The sequence below is a fragment of the Lathyrus oleraceus genome, chromosome 4 (assembly GCF_024323335.1).
Source record: "Lathyrus oleraceus cultivar Zhongwan6 chromosome 4, CAAS_Psat_ZW6_1.0, whole genome shotgun sequence".
Taxonomy (NCBI): domain Eukaryota; kingdom Viridiplantae; phylum Streptophyta; class Magnoliopsida; order Fabales; family Fabaceae; genus Lathyrus; species Lathyrus oleraceus.
The window spans coordinates 59,752,680-59,772,120 of NC_066582.1; the positions used below are offsets into that span (position 1 = coordinate 59,752,680).

The 19,441-nt window shown below is 33.9% G+C and overlaps 1 protein-coding gene across 1 annotated transcript; it reads left to right on the plus strand.

Moving 5' to 3' along the window:
- The first annotated feature begins 227 nt into the window (after window positions 1-227).
- On the plus strand, window positions 228-7,689 carry LOC127073327 (cullin-1). The gene is made up of 20 exons (XM_051014477.1): window positions 228-398; window positions 558-729; window positions 882-981; window positions 2,868-3,053; window positions 3,238-3,285; window positions 3,366-3,569; window positions 3,656-3,733; window positions 3,918-4,007; window positions 4,103-4,183; window positions 4,316-4,378; window positions 4,704-4,739; window positions 4,818-4,904; window positions 4,988-5,137; window positions 5,272-5,327; window positions 5,682-5,802; window positions 5,915-6,076; window positions 6,181-6,324; window positions 6,464-6,682; window positions 6,773-6,940; window positions 7,028-7,689. Exons 2-20 carry the CDS (start codon window positions 590-592, stop codon window positions 7,127-7,129), a joined length of 2,235 nt encoding a protein of 744 aa, XP_050870434.1. The 5' UTR covers window positions 228-398; window positions 558-589; the 3' UTR covers window positions 7,130-7,689.
- Window positions 7,690-19,441: the final 11,752 nt, after the last annotated feature.

Sequence of the window (19,441 nt, forward strand, 5' to 3'; positions counted from 1 at the left end):
AATATAGAGAATCAGTATAAAATTAGATAAAATCAACTTTTTTATATAGTGATCCAAATTAAATTATATATAATTTTTGTTTTAGATGAGATAATTATTTTTTTACTCCAATTTTTTAAACTCAAAACCTATTCAAATTGCACGTATTCAAAACCTCTTAATTAGTAAATTTAACTTTATTGATTACACACAAAAAGTAAATGAAGTTAATTCTTATTCTCTTATCATGTTTTACAACATTACTGTGTATATATATATTGTTAACTTTCATTTTTCTTTTCTTTTCCGATCAATGCTCGTGTTGTTTTTTCTTGCTCCTTCTGAACGTTCTTCCCCTTTCACTCCTTCTCCATCTTCAACTTAGGGTTTTCTTCTCTCTCTGATTCATCTCATCCAAGGTTAACTTCTCAATCATCGAACCCTAACCTTTACTGCTATCGTTTTCGCATTTATTATTCGTAAATCTATTTCGTTTTTATTCTATCTAATCAAGTAAATTTCTTTTGATTGATTCATTGATGTTGATATCTATCCAATTCGGAAATCTTTGATTGCAGATTTTTGGTTGTTTTTTTGTTGATTCGTTGATATGTCGTTGAGTGAACGGAAAACTATCGACCTAGAACAAGGATGGGATTTTATGCATAGGGGTATCATGAAGCTTAAGAATATTCTAGAAGGTTTGCCTGAACCTCAGTTCAGCCCTGAGGATTACATGATGCTGTATACGTATGTTTTTATCATCCCTGATTCTCATATATGAATTTTGCTTGTTTTTTTTTATAGTTTTCTTGAGATTTTTATCTGTGTTCAAATTTGAACTTTATGTATGTTTCATTTGATGACTGTTTGTTTTTGTTATTGTATGAATTGTATTGCAGGACCATCTATAATATGTGCACTCAAAAGCCTCCTCATGATTATTCTCAACATCTGTATGATAAGTATAAGGAGGCATTTGAAGAGTATATCGTGTCAACTGTGAGTAACACTGTCATTTGGCTATCATATTCTTGTAGGGTGTTTAAGTGCTTTATTCAACTTGAAATTGTTTATGATGTATTATATGGTCTTGCCCTTTTAGTATTGTAATGGTATTATTAGCTTAGCTTGCATATTGCATATCGCTGGCTGCATCTTTTGTTTGCTATATTTTGTCCAACACTCTTGCGATAATTGGATTTGGACTTTGGTTTTGAAATGTTTCATACCAAGTGCAAGGTAATCATAGTTTAGAGTTAAGGGGAGGGGGGGCACATAATGAATAAAGTGTTTTTGGGTGACAAATACTTCTATGGGAACACACTACCCATGTATCCAGATTTTGGAATTGAAGGATGTGCTGCCATACAAATCATATATAGTAGTAGTAACAAACAACAAAGGGAAATAAGCAGAGGGCAAGAATATACCATTCAAGTGGCATTTGCCGATGTATTGTTCTTGAGAACAAATGGTATGTAGCCAAGGGCAATGACTCTTTGGGGTTGAAGGTGTCTCCGAGTGCTTAACATTTGGACAACATTGACACGCGTGGCTACATCTATTCAATTCCATTTTATCAAATTACTTATTGAAGTTGATAGTTGTGATGTTGAAATTTGTTTGAAGTCTCACAATGGTTAGGTTCCTAGACTTTGTTGAATGTATAAATGTGTGAGGACAACCTCACCTTTTGAGCTAGCTTTTGGGGTTGAGATCCGAGCATATTTAACATGGTATCAGAGCCAGGTTCTGATATCATGTTAAGAAATGTGGTTGGTCCTAACTCAACCCTACAAAACTGGTTGGTAGAGTGGGGACTGCCTCCACTTATAAACACATGTTCAAACCATATATTATCCCATGTGGGACTCTTAACATTACTATTGGTGTTGGTGTCAAATTGTCAATGATATGATGTGGGACTCTTAACACACCCCCTCACGCCCAGGACTGGACATCTGGAACGTGGAAATAAATGGTGGGTGGCCCGATAGCGGAAACCATAGTAGGTGACCCACTGGATCTTAAACGAGACTTTGATACCATATTAAGAATGTGTGATTGGGCCTAACTTAACCCTACAAAACCGGTTGGTAGAGTGAGGACTGCCTCCATTTTTAAATACATGTTCAGACCATATATTGTCCGATGTGGGACTCTTAACATTCACAAATTCCTTGTTTAAGAGGAATTCCTTGTACAGCCAGGCTATGTTAGGGAATTTTTTGAGACATGGGATTGAATGCAAAGGAAAAGGGGAACAGATACAATGGAAGAGAGTTTCCTTTCTCATGTTTGATTGATCAATGTGGCAAGTAAGAGGAAGTTAAAGGGTCACAATTGTAAACCTTCACACTTACCCTTATCCAAATAGAGACTTTACGTGGGTTTGATGATAGACATTCACTGTTAGAATTCATTTCTTAAACATATATACCTCTATCTCAGAATATAAGACCCTTTTATATAGGTCCCTTTCAAATTTTCAACTATATAAATTATTTCTTTACTAAAACATCCCTAATATTTGCATATTTCTTCTGTGACCAATAAGTGAGTGATAAATACTATGAAGGGTAAACTTGAAAAATAGCATCTGGTAAACAAATTTAGTTCTAGTACCAAGTTTTTTATGTGACTTAGTCAATAGGAACTTATACTTTGGGACGAATGTGGTATATGGTACTGATTCATGCAATTGAAAGTTTAATGAATTAGTTGTAACTCTTTTTATGTTTTGAATTTTGATCATTTAATTTCATCAGTTTGAGCTCTCTCTACCTGTGTGTCCGCATTAAATGTTTTAATCAGAATTCTTATGCTAATAAATGCCATCTTTTGTTTTCCCTTTTACTAAATTTTTTCTGCCTTTATTGGTTTAGGTGTTACCTTCTTTGAGAGAAAAACATGATGAGTTTATGTTACGAGAACTTGTAAAGAGATGGGCAAACCATAAAATTATGGTGAGGTGGCTTTCTCGCTTCTTTCACTATTTGGACCGCTACTTTATTGCCCGGAGGTCACTTCCACCCCTTAATGAAGTTGGGTTGGCTTGCTTCCGTGATTTGGTAATGTTATAATGAACTTTACATAATGCCATGTTAATTCTTTATACTAGCTACTTTTGTTCATAATATCAATATATAGACAAGCTTTGTAGTATTACTGCAAATCTTGATGTTTTCCTATTATTATCATTGCATTTAATACTGCTTCATTACAAAATAAATTTACAATTTTTACTATTTACAGGTTTACAAGGAACTACATGGGAAAATGAGAGATGCAATTATTTCACTTGTATGTTTGTCTTCCTTTGTATGGTAGGTTTTCTATGTGTATCAATTTATATCAACTAACTAGTCCTTTTTTATTCAAAGATTGATCAAGAACGCGAGGGAGAGCAAATTGATCGAGCTCTATTAAAGAATGTATTAGATATATTTGTTGAAATTGGAATGGGGAAAATGGACCAGTATGAAACTGATTTTGAAGCTGACATGCTAAAAGACACTTCTGCTTATTATTCTCGAAAGGCTTCAAATTGGATCCTAGAAGATTCTTGTCCTGATTATATGCTCAAGGTATGGTTTCTCATTTGTGCTTACTGTAATTTTGTTTCCTCATTTGCATCTCTGTCCTCTATTTGATCTTGTGTTTTCTACAACAGGCTGAGGAGTGCTTAAGACGGGAGAAAGATAGGGTTGCTCATTACCTGCACTCTAGTAGTGAGCCAAAATTATTGGAGGTTTGTTCTTGACTTTTTAATACTGTATACCATTCCACCTACTCGGTCTTCTGCTATGTTGAGTAGATTGCTAGGCAACTTACAGAAAATCTGTTGCATACTATAATGGACTTCTGTTGGCTGCATTCACTGTTTCTGAACTTTTCCCTTGTTTCCCTTTGTTCTCCTGGAAAATTTCTCTTAGAAAGTTCAAAATGAGCTGTTGTCTGTGTATGCAAGTCAGCTCCTTGAGAAAGAACACTCAGGATGTCATGCTCTACTTAGAGATGATAAGGTATGCATGAAATTCTTTTTACTTGTTAATTGTAATGTATAACATTAAATTTAACCGTGAATGGGACGTTCTCATGTTTTCCTTCAAATGTTTAGTGTGAAGACTTGTCAAGGATGTTCAGGCTATTTTCTAAAATACCCCGTGGCTTGGATCCTGTTTCTAGTATATTTAAGCAGGTTGGTGGCATTGAACTTATCTTTATGCTTTTCCTCCCTTTGATAATGCTAATATATTCAAAATTCTGGGTTCTTGTCTTTTTGCTTTCTTCTTACTTGCTTTCACATCTTTATCTTTTTCCCTCTTCCCAGCATGTTACCACCGAAGGCATGGCGTTGGTGAAGCACGCCGAAGATGCAGCTAGTAACAAAAAGGTATGTGCCTGAATTAGCAATTCTACAATTTTGCTTTCTTCAGGTTAAAAAGATCTAATTTCTAAATGCAATAATTAGGAAAGACTAGTATATGCTTATTTTGCAACATTTAAGTGTTCACAATTGTTTTTCAATTTTTTTACTCGGGGTGCGTATTGACTTTTTTAATTCAGATTTCAGTGCATGGGAAACATGAAATGATTTTAGAATTGCTTTATGACAAATTGATGCATTAATTGCGTCACTTGCATGTACTACTGAAGTTGTGAGTTGATGTTTGCTGCTGACCTTTCTATTTTATCCTTTTAAATGATAATGTCTACAGGCAGATAAAAAGGACATTGTTAGTACACAGGACCAGGTGATTCTTGAAATTTCACATTTTATTAATTTAACTACAATTTTTTTCCTCTATGGAAACTGAAATTTGTCTCTTCAGGTTTTTGTTCGGAAGGTGATTGAGTTGCATGACAAGTACCTGGCATATGTGAACTCCTGTTTCCAGAATCACACTCTTTTCCACAAGGTTTTGTCTTGAGAATGGTTTTTTTAATTTCACAGTTATGTTTGATTGATGTGCATGTAAATCTGAAAGATTTGATCATATAGGCTCTTAAAGAGGCTTTTGAAGTCTTTTGCAACAAAGGTGTTGCTGGAAACTCTAGTGCAGAACTTCTTGCCACTTTTTGTGATAACATTCTTAAGAAAGGAGGAAGTGAAAAATTGAGTGATGAAGCAATTGAAGAAACTCTTGAAAAGGTCCGCAACACTTATACTTTTAGTTTTATGAATTTGATACATGTGGATTTGACAAATGCACAACATTTGCACTTCTACTTCTAGAAACTGGATATATGCCGTTTTGACTGGTATTTGTTTTGTTCTATCTGCAGGTAGTAAAGCTGCTCGCCTATATTAGTGACAAAGACTTGTTTGCTGAGTTCTACAGGTAAAATAAAAGAGAAGACAATTTAGGGTGATATGTTGTCCAGACAAACAAGAAAATTTCACTGGTCTTCAATCTTCATTTTTTTATTACTTACTTCCAGTGCTGTGTACGTCTGTTGACCACTGATTCATTGAAACTAATGCTATAGTTCTTGGTTGTTTTAAGGGTTTGTTTGAGAGTTTGGGGTGGAAAGAATGGTTGGGGATTTAGGTGGGTGGGGGGGTATTTTTACTCAGTACAATTTTCTGTGGCTATGTCTGAAAATCAAAATTGCCCTTTTATTCATGTAAGAATAAGATGTTTCGAAAAAGAGAAAAGAGATTAATACAGGGTTCTTGTTTTGGTTGCTTTCAGGAAGAAACTTGCTCGAAGGCTTCTTTTTGACAAGAGTGCCAATGATGATCACGAGAGAAGTATTTTGACAAAATTGAAGCAACAGTGTGGCGGACAATTTACCTCGAAGATGGAAGGAATGGTAGGTTTTTTCAAGTTTTTTGTTAAAGGAGGCCAATATGAATATACTAGATGTTGCTTTTTTTTTGTTGGCTGGCAAAAGAAAATTTAAAAGATTCTTTCACTCCCACCAGGTTACAGATTTGACGCTGGCAAAGGAGAATCAAACTAGCTTTGAGGAGTATTTAAACAATAATCCTAATGCAGACCCTGGAATAGACTTGACAGTTACAGTTCTAACTACTGGTTTCTGGCCAAGTTATAAATCTTTTGATCTCAATCTTCCTGCAGAAATGGTAAGCCGGATCCCTCTTGATATAGCAATCTAGAATTTGTTGTTCAGTAATGGATACTAAACCTAAATTTTTGTGTATAATTAATACTCCTCTCTCTCCTTCAGGTTAAGTGCGTTGAAGTTTTCAAAGAATTTTATCAAACTAAAACAAAGCACAGAAAACTTACATGGATTTACTCCTTGGGCACCTGCAACATAAGTGGGAAATTTGACCCCAAAACTGTGGAGCTTGTTGTCACAACCTACCAGGTTATGTTGCTTACCACCCACTTACCTTTTATATATGTATTTGTTAGGCCCTCACCTGATCATTTTACAATTTTGTTATGTCAGCGAATTTTTGTTTGGATTTTTTTTACTTACTCAATGGTGTCTTATTTTTCAATAGGCTTCGGCATTGCTGCTTTTTAATTCCTCTGATAGACTGAGTTATTCTGAGATAATGACTCAGTTAAATTTATTGGATGAAGATGTCATTAGGCTGCTCCACTCCTTGTCATGTGCAAAGTATAAGATTCTTATTAAGGAACCTAATACAAAAACAATTGCACCCACTGATTATTTTGAATTTAATTCAAAGTTCACCGACAAAATGAGGAGGATCAAGGTATATTTTTTTAAAAATAGCATTCTGATATTTTCTTTGTTCTCTTTACCCGATTTTTGAGTGGAGCTGTTGCAAAAAATGTTCATATAGATTCCTCTACCTCCTGTGGATGAGAAGAAAAAAGTAATTGAGGATGTTGACAAAGACCGAAGATATGCCATTGATGCCTCAATTGTGCGCATTATGAAGAGTCGGAAAGTTTTGGGATACCAAAATTTAGTTATGGAGTGCGTTGAGCAGTTGGGTCGCATGTTTAAGGTTTCATACTCTATCACTTTTCTATGCAATCTTGTGTGTGTTTTCCACTCAAATGCTAAAAAAATTTATATGGCATGTTTTTTCCAGCCTGATGTCAAGGCAATTAAAAAGAGGATTGAAGATTTGATTTCTCGGGACTACTTGGAAAGAGACAAAGAAAATCCAAATATGTTCAAGTACTTAGCTTGATGCAATCATATGATTCGGCGAATGAAGTGGTTGTTGCAACTAGCTATAAACAAGATGATTAATCTTGATCTTTAGCCCCCTAAAAGAGTTTTTCTGGAAGTTTTCTCCAAAGAGGAGCTGAAATTGTAGACTGCTGTTGTGGATGTATGCTGAAGTTGGGGGTACTGTAATCAATTCCATTGAGTTTTCCAGCTCATTGGTACTATCATCAGCTTTTTTTTGCTTTTGATTGCTGCAACTCCATCTCATAACATATTTGATGACCATCTGTTAATTCCTCTCCCACCCCCCAAACAACAACAAAAAAAGTATTGTGTTATTTGTAGTTTCAGTGAAACTGGATTTTTATTATCAGCATATAAATTATCAGGTGAAGCGAATGGATTTGTATTCTAAATCTAAAAGCTACAGGTATGGTGCTTTACATGATTGTCTGTGATCATATTTCACATTGACACCTGCTTCATTCCAATGTCTTCTGATATTTGTAAACTGTGTTTGACCAGTGAATGCTTTATATGATTTGAAGGTATGTCTGTCTGGATACATACTATTCTTTATTTTTCATCCACATTTTTTGGTTATGTCACATGATTCATGAAATTATCATTCCAGTGTCCGAGCATACTCAATTGATCTCTGGCAAAATAATCTGAATTGGCTGAAGCTTGCTTCAGTTATGTTCATGGTTCAAACTCGACTATGAGTCTGACATTCCAGTCTATGATTAAAAGGCCAATTATTTATTAATTAGAGAAATTTGGAAGATAACAGTCAAATAATCATTTTATGGAGTTGGAGTTGAGGAAGTGATTAAGGGTAATAGTGGAAATGTTGTAGATCAAGTGTGTGTATGTTTGTGCGCGTGTGCGAGCGTCGGTGTGCGTGTCGTTGCGTGTGCGTGTCTGTGTGAGTGTGTGTCTGTGTGTGCGCGGGCGCATGCGCGCATAAGTGTGTAAAGATATCCAAGAGATTATTAAATTATTAAGACGATGCACACACTCCTAAAAATGTTTTAAACCTTTTTATTTGATAAAAACACCTATTTAGAGGAATCATCAAGGTGCTTGTGGGATTGATAAGGATGTTCCTAAACATTTAGGAATAAGTCCAATCAATTAAGGATCTTAACCAATCGATTTGAGCAAGATATAAAGCTTTTTAATCGATTAAAAACACTCATAATTCATTAAGACAATAGTTGTTATTGGGTTTCCCTTTTAGGAATTAGGGTTGTTGTATTTTGAAGTTCATAATCAATCGTATGATATTATTTATTATGGTATTTAAAGGCTTGTCAATTTTTTTTTGTTGAGCTTAAAGTTTCTCCTATAAATAATATTTTTCACCATTTTTAAAATAATCCAAAAAACATAATTTTCCATGCTTTCTCACTTTCTAACTCCATTTTATTTCTTTCCTTTTTGCTAAATTGAACCAGTCTTAGTGTAGTCTTAGTGCTTTGAGAGTGAAAAATATTAAATGAGGTTTTTATCTGTTCTGGCGACGAGGTTATTGTTGTAATTTACTGAAGAGAATCATGTCTCAAGTTGTTGAAGTTGTTGTTTGGTTTGTGTGCTAAACCAGCTAAAGTTCCTATTTGGTTTATGACATTAGCTAGTTAAAATCTCCTTTTGGTGTGTGAGCTAAGTTAGGTGTAAGAGCTCCCATTTAATTTGTGAGATTGTCCATTAAAATCTCCGTTTAATTTGTGAATTTAGTCTGGTGTAAAAACTTTCGCTTGGTTATGAGATTAGTTTGGTGCAAAATTCCGTGTTTGATTTGGAGGATAGTCGGTATAAAACTCCATTTTGATTTTAAAGTTCATGGACGTAATTTGTGAAAAATTCACATCTATAGTGAAAAGCCTCAAGATTTTTTTTGGAGAGAAGTAGGTCAACTGGTTAGACTGAATTTCTATAAATCTCTGGTACAATTGAGAAAATTCTTACTTTTGATGTATTTTCATCTTTATTTTACTATAATTTTTCTCTTCTTTACCCAATTTGCTGTCTATTCTTTATTTGATTTACAAAATTTTCTTAAACAATTATACTATTCAAAGAATATTAAATTGGACATCTTTTTTCAAACCCATACAATTTAATCCCTCTCCCTCATTTTTATGTTTGGAATCACTTGTCCAACATCAGGTGGATTACTTAGAGGTTATATGGTTGTTGACGTCCCTTAGGATTCTATAAAAGATAAATGATTATCTTAGTCGGGTTTGAGATATGTGAGTTACTTTAATGAATTATGCAATTGTACCTTGAATAAGGTAAAATGGTAGTGAGAGTTCAATTGTTTAGTCCTGGAACCCACTGAGATTAGTATCTCATTCCATATTATATAATTTTTCACATGTGACTTTTTAGATAAACAGGTGCATGGGTTGGATTTGCAACTGAGGATTTGACATTGAAGACCTGTTGGATCATATTTCCACTGAGTTGAATATTTATGTCTCATTTAGGATGTCTCAATTAGACTATTTGTATTGTAAAAAGAATGATCTGGTTCAATTCTAGACTTGAATTTCTAATTTATATAGTACCAGAAGTTAACACCGTAATTATTATTCTAAACATGTAATTACGGTGTTACAAGGCCGCTGAGATATTTGAGCCATGTTTTTCGAGCGAGAAGATCTGCATATGGCGGCTTCAAGGGGTGGGGTGAAAATACTTTTATTTTTGTACTAAAGTGATCAAAGATTTTAGAGTTAGTATTCCTTTTACGATCTTGCAGCCTGTGATCCTGAAGATTGTCAACTTTGCCCCTTCCAAATTGCATTCAAATAATATATCATTCATGCTAGGTTTTGAGATCCTATGTTGACATTACTCTTACAGAAGACATTTTTTATTTATTTCTGAGACCAAAGGGGTTAATAGGGACATACGAGTCTCCGTGATTGTCATCCATGGATGAGATATTCTCTTTCCTTACATTTTCAACTATAAACACTAGAAGCACAAATTTGTCTGAATTAGGGGAAATGTCTATTGTTTTAAGGTCATGTACGAAGAAGATGAAACTCATATGTTCCCTCGATATTGGATGGGAGAATCCCTTTCCATCATGGGCTATGATCCGACCAATATTATCTAGACAAATAGAGCGACGATTGATCTATTGGAGTGATTTTCCATTATGGGGTGTGAAACCTCCTTAGACTTGAGGGAGATGTCTGATATACTTTTAACAAGTGTACTAAATGTTATCGAAGTAATAAAATAAATTCGTACCCACTGGAATTATTTTATTTTAACAAGATGATTAAAGTTTCATTGAAATTAAAATTGAGGGTTTTCAAAGTTTGGGTTGAAAGAACAATTGCGGAAATAAAAACTTCTTGGCAAATTAATAAGATTAAATACGATTAGGCATTGCTTTGAATCCCTGTATGTCAATGACGATGTTGATGTCTATTTTTTTGATGACGATTTTTCAGCGATTACGACGGTTTAATTTAGCCGTTATTCCCAATTCCTTGGTGTGTAACTCATTATTTTGCACTACAACTCCTTAATCCTTAGGTCACCTGGATAGTTTAAACTGACAATATTTGTCACAGTTAAACCTTAAGTCACAACTTATAACTTCTTATCCCTAATAAATTATTAAGTTGAACAGTTAATTTAGATCATACTCGTATAATAATGGCCAGTAAACGATACACTTCTAAGTTTGGTATATGAATTCGTCAAATATGAAATTAACTGAATAATGATATTGAATAAATCATAAGTGTCAATAGTACAATACACAAATATATTACCTGATAGGTTCATACAGGTTCATCTAGCAAGCCTTAATCAATAGAACTTTAGTTACTCATATTGATAGTAATCATAACTGAAGAAATAAAGAGACAATACATGAATCTCCGGTTAGAATTTGGCTTCCGGTGGTAAAAGCCTTCGCTCCAAAGTTCCAAAACTTGCTTTGCCATATGAAATCCGTATCAAAAATGTCCCACCCCCTTTCATCCTCGTTTTCCCTTCTTATAGCAATAAAATCACAAAAGAAAACGAGTTTCATTACACCATGACGACTTTTCATCGTATCGTGGTGTAATGCATATCTTGCCATGACGAGGCCACAGAAAATCCAAGCGAAAAATGTTATTTTTCTTCCTAATTCTATTCTTTTTTCACCTTTTTTCCTAAGTCCTTTACTTCTTCGTTTTCTTTCTATTTCTTAATCAAACTTAACTAAAACCACCTGAAAATGATTAAAAACACATGCAAACGCTTATAAAATTGACACGATGGCAGAGTGTCACCACAACCCCAAACTTATCCTGTTACTTGTCCTAAAAAAACTCATTCATAACCATGATCTTTCTTAGAACTTTATACTTACCAAAAAATGACAAACACCTATTGCTTTCGAGTTATCATTTTCGTTTTTTGCTTCAATCCAACATAATCCAAAAAACTTATCTTCAACTTTCTATATACTCAACCTTATCTAAATCTCATTCTTCACTCATATTTGAAACAATATGGTGAACACTCATTCATATACAATTGACATCAAACACATGAATTTGCAAGATTTCTAAAAATTTGTCACTTTCTATTCAAAAATACACTTTGAGATCTTTCAAGGGTTGTAACTTTCCTTATGTCATGATGGGATATATTTGGCCAATAGATTTAATTCCTTGGAGTTAAGTACTTACTACCTTCCTGTTTTTACACCATCCTTATATATTCTTACTTTTGTTTTAATTGATGAGTACTATATTTCTGAATCTATCTTCTTTTGGGCACTTTTTTTTTCTAAAAGCTTTATATTTGAACATGATAAAGATTTTTCTAACTTGAATTCATTTTTTTTTTCATTTTCATCATCATTTTTTTTCGATTCTAGCATTCTAGTACTCCAACCCCAAACTGAAATCGTTGCTCTTTCTAGAAGCAATCCCAAACTTATTTTTTTTGCAAGAATTAGAAAAATAACAATCTACCTAACTCCAACGAAAGGATGGAAATATTTCTCTTTCAGGTCAATCGGCTAAATATGTGGCTAAGTCACTGAAGGAAATGGACCAGACTCAAAGAGTTTAACAACGAATAAAATTTCTCTTAAGGTTCACCTAAGAAAGGTTCTAAGTTTAAAACAAGCAACTTGCCTCGGTGTGTAATCAAACAGAAAGACAACAATTTAGAAATAAGACAAATCCTAGTAGATGAACAATCATATGGACACTCGTAACTAGAAATAAGGTAAATATTGGAATTATTTGGCTCAAACCTTACTTGCTGAGGTATTTGGTGATTGAGTACATGATTGTTGAATATTACTATTCTTCATACTTTGTCAATCCGAATCTAGAACTTCTGTAAAAACTCTACTTTCTCTTTTCTTCTGTTTTTCTTTTCTTGTGTCTTTCATTCTTTTTATCATTGGTAAAGCATCATACTCTGAAGTATGAACTGAAGAAAAAAAATATTCATTAAATAAAGAGCATGTAGTTTTACTATAGGGAAAACATGAAAAGAAACAACTGAAACTCTTAAAGTTGCAAAAGTACATCAATCAAATTAACTAAAAAACTAATAGGATAGTGAAACGCTTGAATCACATATCGTTTGTGAATGACTCAAAGTTGTGAATGGCAACCATAATCTCTTCAAACTCTTGGTTTTTCCTAGTCCAAGTAGCTCACATCTGGTTTTGCCGGTTGATCATTGTCTGATTTTGTTATGCAAAATAATCCTTCATGCTTTGCTGAATTACGAAAAGCTCATGCAAATTTGGAACTGGCATATGGTTGCGGAACTTATTGAGTTGTGCCTTGAAGTTTGGAGAAAAATGAGATGGCTCTGCATATAAGTTGATTGATATGTTAGTTGCCCAACTTGATATGTCTAACGCGTCTTCTTCCAACCTCTAAATATGTTGTTGAAGAAACTCTGAAACTTAATATTGTGGGTTCTGAGCTTCTTGAGGTTGAGGTGCATCAGGAAGGTAGAGCTGTTTTTGATCTTCTTCCTATTCATCTCTTTCTCTAGCTTGACGAGCTGGACCTAATGGTATCCTATGTATAAACATCGTGTTGATGGGGACTATTGGGTGGATCATGTCATCATCCATATGGCTCTTCACTCCAACTAACATGCATAACTCATTTAATAATACATAATGGGCCATATGCTCTCTATTTGGCATTATCCATGGCCTTAATGTTTCCAGAAATCAACCTCCCCACATTAATGGGTTCATCACTCATAATAACCATCGACCCAAAAACTCTTTTCACAATAAACTTTGAGGTGTTTGAAGTAGCATCAAGAGTTTTAACAAATAAAGAAGCTCATACCTTTTGCATTGGGCGTAGATCAATGGTGTTGAATCTTTATGGAGTTCCCAGTTTGCCTACCCATTACGCCCCAAAATGGCACAACTCTTTTGTAATCACTTCCCATCCTGTTTCGCTTGGTCTATTTTTAGGGTTCCTTCTATTTCGTACCCCACATAGCCTGGAGGGACACAAATCAAGAAACTTGATAATAACATTAATATTGTAATCAACGTACTTACCTCTTACATAATAAGTCTAGTCGTTAATCACATGCTTGTAAACGTTGGCGTAGAACTCTTGACCAATAGTGGGGTTGGTCTCTTAATCAGGTTATTGAGTTTAACCCAATTTCTTACTACCCGTTTTTCCATTAATTTTGAGTACTCATGTACATAATCAGGATCAAAAACCCTTTCTTGGATTACCTGGTAATTCCTCACGCGCAAGAACCTTTTTGCATGCTCTTCAGACTAAAATTTGTATGTTTGGTAGATGATAGTAGGTTGGTTTTGTTGACCAGCAGAGGATGATTGACTAACAATGTGGCTTCTCTTTGGTTCCATTGCGCTACAATAACAGAAACTTGAAACTAGAAAGGATAAATTACTATTGAGATGAGTAAAATGAGTAAAAAATGCAAAAAAATAGTAGAGTAAATTTAGAGAAAGTAAAGTGTATGAAACAAATTCTTTGAGTTTTTTATTTATAGTAATTGATAACGTAAAATCATGCCCAAGATGTGGAAACAACGTGTTGTGATCGCCAACAACTATATTTTTCAACATCTCTCTCAAACGACTAGTTTTTGAACGCATCGCGCCGCGATATGAGATGATCCTGGCCACGAAAAATCCAGGGGGCTATTCTTGCTTTTCTCTCACCCTTTTCCTTCTTTTCCATACATATATTTACCACTCTTCTTCTTTTCACTTTTTCTTCATTCTACTACACACTACAACCTAAAAACATGAAAAATAAAATGCGTTGCATAAAATTTAAATAATTGACAAGAATTTTAAGTTTTGACCTGGTGGGTTGCCTCCCATTAAGCGCTTCTTTACCTTCATTAGTTTGGTTGTTAAACGCCTAAGATTCTAAAAGTATCAGAGATACCTTTGTAGTGGGTATCTCACCTCTGACATATGTGTGGGCGTCACCAGGATTCTGAATATCTACAACACCACTAGGAAACACCTTTGTTATAATAAACGAACCTAACCAATTGGATTTCAACATTTCAGGAAACAATCGAATCCTAGAATTGTAGAGAAGAAGAACCTTTTTTTTTCTGGCTGGAAGTCTCTCTTCACCAAGTTTTTATTGTGATACCTTTTGGTTTTCTCTTTGTAGATAAGTACATTCTCATAAGCTTACAGTCTCATCTCCTCCAATTCATCCAATTTCAAAAATCTCTTCCTTCCATTAGCTTTCTCATCAAAGTTCAAGAACTTCACAACCCAATACGCTTTATGTTTGAGCTCAACTGGTAAGTAACAAGCTTTTCCAAAAACTATTTGATACATAGATAATCCTAAATGGGTCGTAAAAGCTATATTATACACCCATAGAGTGTAAGCTAACTTCTTTGACCAATTCTTCAATGATGTTGCAACGATTTTTCAAGAATTTACTTTAACTGCCTATTTGATACCTCCACTTGGCCACAAGTTTGAGGATGATAAGGTATGGATACTTTGTATTTTACATTATACTTTACAAGCACACCCTTTAAATACTTATTGCAGAAGTGGGTTCCCCATCACTAATTAAGACTATAGGGACTTCGAACCTAGCAAAAACATTCTTTTTCAAAAAGTTAGTAATAATGTGGGCATCACTAGCCGTGCACATAATTCCTTCAACCCACTTAGTCACATAACCAACACACACAGGAATGTAAATATGTGAATTAGATGGGGAAAAGGGTCTATGAAGTCAATTCCCAACTATCAAAAGGTTCTACTTCTAGCATACCGTTGAGAGGCATTTAGTCCCTCTTGGAGATATTACATGTTTTATGATATTCAAGACACGACTGAACATATGACTTACAGTCTTTGAACATAGTCGGCCACCAAAAGCCATTTTAGAGCACTTTACCTACAATCCTTTCTTCATTATGGTGACCTCCATAAGTTGAGTTATGGTAGTGCCACATAATACTTATTGCTTCCTCACATGTAACACACCTACAAATAAAACCATCAGGAGTAATCTTAGACAAATATGGTTCATCCCAAATATAGAAATTAACCTCTTTATAAAAACACTTATTTTTATATAATCATAATGTTGATTATGATACTCAGTATAATTTGTTACATGAGAAATGATGACAATTTTTTTATGTGCTTGAGATTAAGCACTTAAAATGGTTGAAAAAGTCAGTTAGATTTGAATTAATATCATTCCATGATTTGAATCAAATGAACAAGTGAAGTGGAATAAAAGAAAAATAGTATTTTTACTCATTTTTAAGTTGATTCTAATCAAGAGGAAAGTGTGACTCTAATCAAACACCATGTGATTCGAATCAGATAAGCTGAGCTAACTGAGAAATGTGAAAAAATTGCATGATTTGAATCATGTGTAAAGTGTGATTCGAATCAATTGAGGCATAGGTGACTCAGAGTTTGATGATTCAAATCATGTGTTAAATGTGATTCAAATCAATTTTTTTTTGAAAATTTCTGGTTTCCAAATGTCCAAAATTATTCGAATCAGGATTTGTGCTTGATTCGAATCAAACACCCAAAATCCCAATTTTTCTAAATTTTAATGAGACTTTGAGATTTTTCTATTGGTTCATGAAATTTATTAAAAGCATCATGATCAAGTTCAAACCTAACTAATGGTTTATGCATGCTAAAAACGAATGTTTTCAAAACTTGATTCAGAGACGAGCAATCATGAAAGAGACTAAATAATCGAAAGTAAATCAAAGATGAAAGAGATAAAACGAGAAATAAAATAACCATATTGGGGTGCTCCCCCTAAATGTATTAGGGACATGCAATTACATTCTCCCTTTTTTTTATTCTTGTAAAACTTTCTCTTGGAATTGATTCGACTTTGAGTATAACCCAAAAAAAACGTATGCTCCCCCTGAAACTTTGCACACAAACCACAACATAAAACACATAAAACAATTCTAGACTCATTATAACTTTCCCCCTTTAACAACATCAAAAAGAGATCTAAATGCCCTAAAAACCAAATAATCAACCACCAACAAATAATTCCAATAAACATATGAGCTAAACAACTAAGAAGCATATCCAACAACAAATATCGGATACAAAATACGAAGATGGACATGCCACAAGAAACAAAATGCAAATAGACATGCAACACCAACATTCAACAATTAGCAATTAAGTGATCAAAACTTTTATGTCAAGGAATGCATTAACAATCATAAATAATGCATGAACAAGTATTCAAATGCTCTAATGCAAATAATTAGCAACACGCATTTAAAAAGACTTAAATGTAAATAAGAACAATCAAACCATAAGCTAGATATGAATGAGAAAGATAACGTAGAAATAAGTAAACCAACACATAACTATAGAACAAACACATAGAATGATATAAACCAGATATAAGAGTTATAGAGATATACCAAGTAGTTAGGTAAAAGCTATGATTTTCTACAAAACAGTGTTAGTGAAAACAAAATATATAGAAAATAAAACTAAAAAAAATCCTCATTCTATTTAAGGCATGAAGAATCTAAGACTCCAAAGTCCCTACGAATATTGTGAAAGAGATCTAATGACAATGGTTTTGTAAAAATGTCAACAAGCTGAATTTTAGTGTCAACATGTTCAAAAATAACATCCCCTTTTTACACATGATATCTAAGAAAATAGTGTCAGATCTCAACGTGTTTGGTCTGTGAATGAAGTACCAAATTCTTAGCGAGGATTAGTGCACTAGTACTATCACACTTAATCGAAACACAACCAAGTTTTAAATCATAGTCTAGTAATTGTCGCTTTAGCTATAAGACTTATCCACAACAACTACCAGCGACTACACATTCAACCTTGGCGGTAGAAAGAACAATTCTACGTTGCTTCTTACTATGCCAAGAAACTAAACAACTTCCAAATAAGTAACAGGTACCACTAGTACTTTTGATATCCGACTTGCACCCCACAAAATTAGAATCAGAAAATCTACTATGCTACAAGCACTACCTTTAGGACACCAAAAACCGTGATGGGAGGTTCCATTAAGATACCTCGAAATGAGTTTTACGATCTTAAAGTGGGAATCCTTAGGTGATACTTTATATCTAGCACACATGCACATACTAAACATGATATATGGCCTACTTACGATTAAATAAAGTAATGATCCAATTATACCTCTATATCTGGTTATGTCGAAATCCACTCCTCTTTCATCTTTGTCAATAAGCACATTTGAAGCCATTGGTGTTGAGATACTCTTTGAATCTTTTATATCGAATTTCTTGAGAAGCTCTAAGAAATATTTTGCTTGACTTATGAAAGTGCCTTCTTCGACTTGCTTTATTTGCAATCCTAATAAGTATGTTAGCTATCCCATAAATGACATCTCAAATTCTCCCTGCATTAAACTTGCAAATTCTCGACAATGAGATTAATTAGTAGACCCAAAAATAATATCATCTACATAAATTTGAAATAAGAAAATATGATTTTCCTTATGTCTTATAAATAAAATGGGGTCGAATTTCCCACTATTGAATCCTTGTATGATAAAAAATCCACTCAATCGCTTATACTAATCTCTAGGAGCTTGTTTGAGACCATAAAAGGGCTATTTTCAATTTAAAAAATGATTAGGATTATCGTGATGCTCAATACCCAGGGGTTGTAATACATTCACGTCTTCGTTTATATAGTCATTAAGAAAAGCCTATTTAACGTCCATTTGGTAAAACTTAAAGTCCAGACAACAAGCTAATGCCAAAAGGAGTTTAATAGCTTCTTGATGAGCTATAGAAGCATAAGTCTCCTCGTAGTCTATACCTTCAGCTTGACTATGTCCTTTTTCCACTAATCTTGCTTTATTTCTAGTAATTACACCATTTTCATCCATCTTATTCTCAAATACCCATCTTGTGCCAATGACAGTTTTGTCAACCAGACTCGAAACAAGGTCTCAAACGTTGTTACATTTAAATTGGATTAGTTCTTCTCGTATAGCCAATAACCATCCCTCGTCAAGTAAAGCATCATATATCGATTTAGGTTTATTCTGTGAAATAAAAGCAGAGTACTTACAGAAATTATTAACATGTGACCTAGTACTTACACCTCTTTTGATGTCTCCCAGGATTTGATCTAACAGATGACCCTTTGCAATTGTCCAATCTTGAGGCAGTTGGTTCGAGGTCTCTTGTTTTTCATCCTCATGTAAGTTTTCCTCTTTATCTTCTGTAATGTCTTCATCCTTTGTTGAAGTAGTAGGATCCTCTTTGTAACTTTTGTCTTCGATCAATCTTTTCATTATCACACATGAAACATCAGAACAAATACCCTTCCACGTCTTTTAACGCGAGGACTCATCAAAAACACCATGAATTGACTCTTCTACATAAGAAGTTATATGATTGTAAACCCTATAAGATTTACTCGTAGATGAGTACCCTAATGTCATACCCCAAATTTTGACCATACTAATGTACTCATCTCAATCACTTAAAACCACAGTCTACATTAGTGTGTCCAGTATCTGAGTGCCTTGTGTCAGACTCAATCCACTTAAGCCGGTGTATAGGGTCTTGTTCTATCATAATCCATCATATACATTGCCATATAGCCAACTCCAATGACCTAAAAAGTCAAAGGAGGACCATTTTGACTTTTATCATTTAGTAAAAATTAGTTTTAGTATTACTTAGTATTATTATTAAAGTTTTGCTTATTTAATATTATTATTAGATTTAAATATCATTAGTATTATTAGAAATTATCATTTATTAGTATTATTAGAAA

What these genes read in the sequence shown, in the direction of transcription:
- LOC127073327 (XM_051014477.1), top strand. Translation starts at nt 590, where the DNA reads ATGTCGTTGAGTGAACGGAAAACTATCGACCTAGAACAAGGATGGGAT. An exon ending in GATTACATGATGCTGTATAC is followed by an intron (nt 730 to 881) that starts GTATGTTTTTAT and finishes ATTGTATTGCAG; the next exon opens with GACCATCTATAATATGTGCA. An exon ending in ATCACACTCTTTTCCACAAG is followed by an intron (nt 4,905 to 4,987) that starts GTTTTGTCTTGA and finishes TTGATCATATAG; the next exon opens with GCTCTTAAAGAGGCTTTTGA.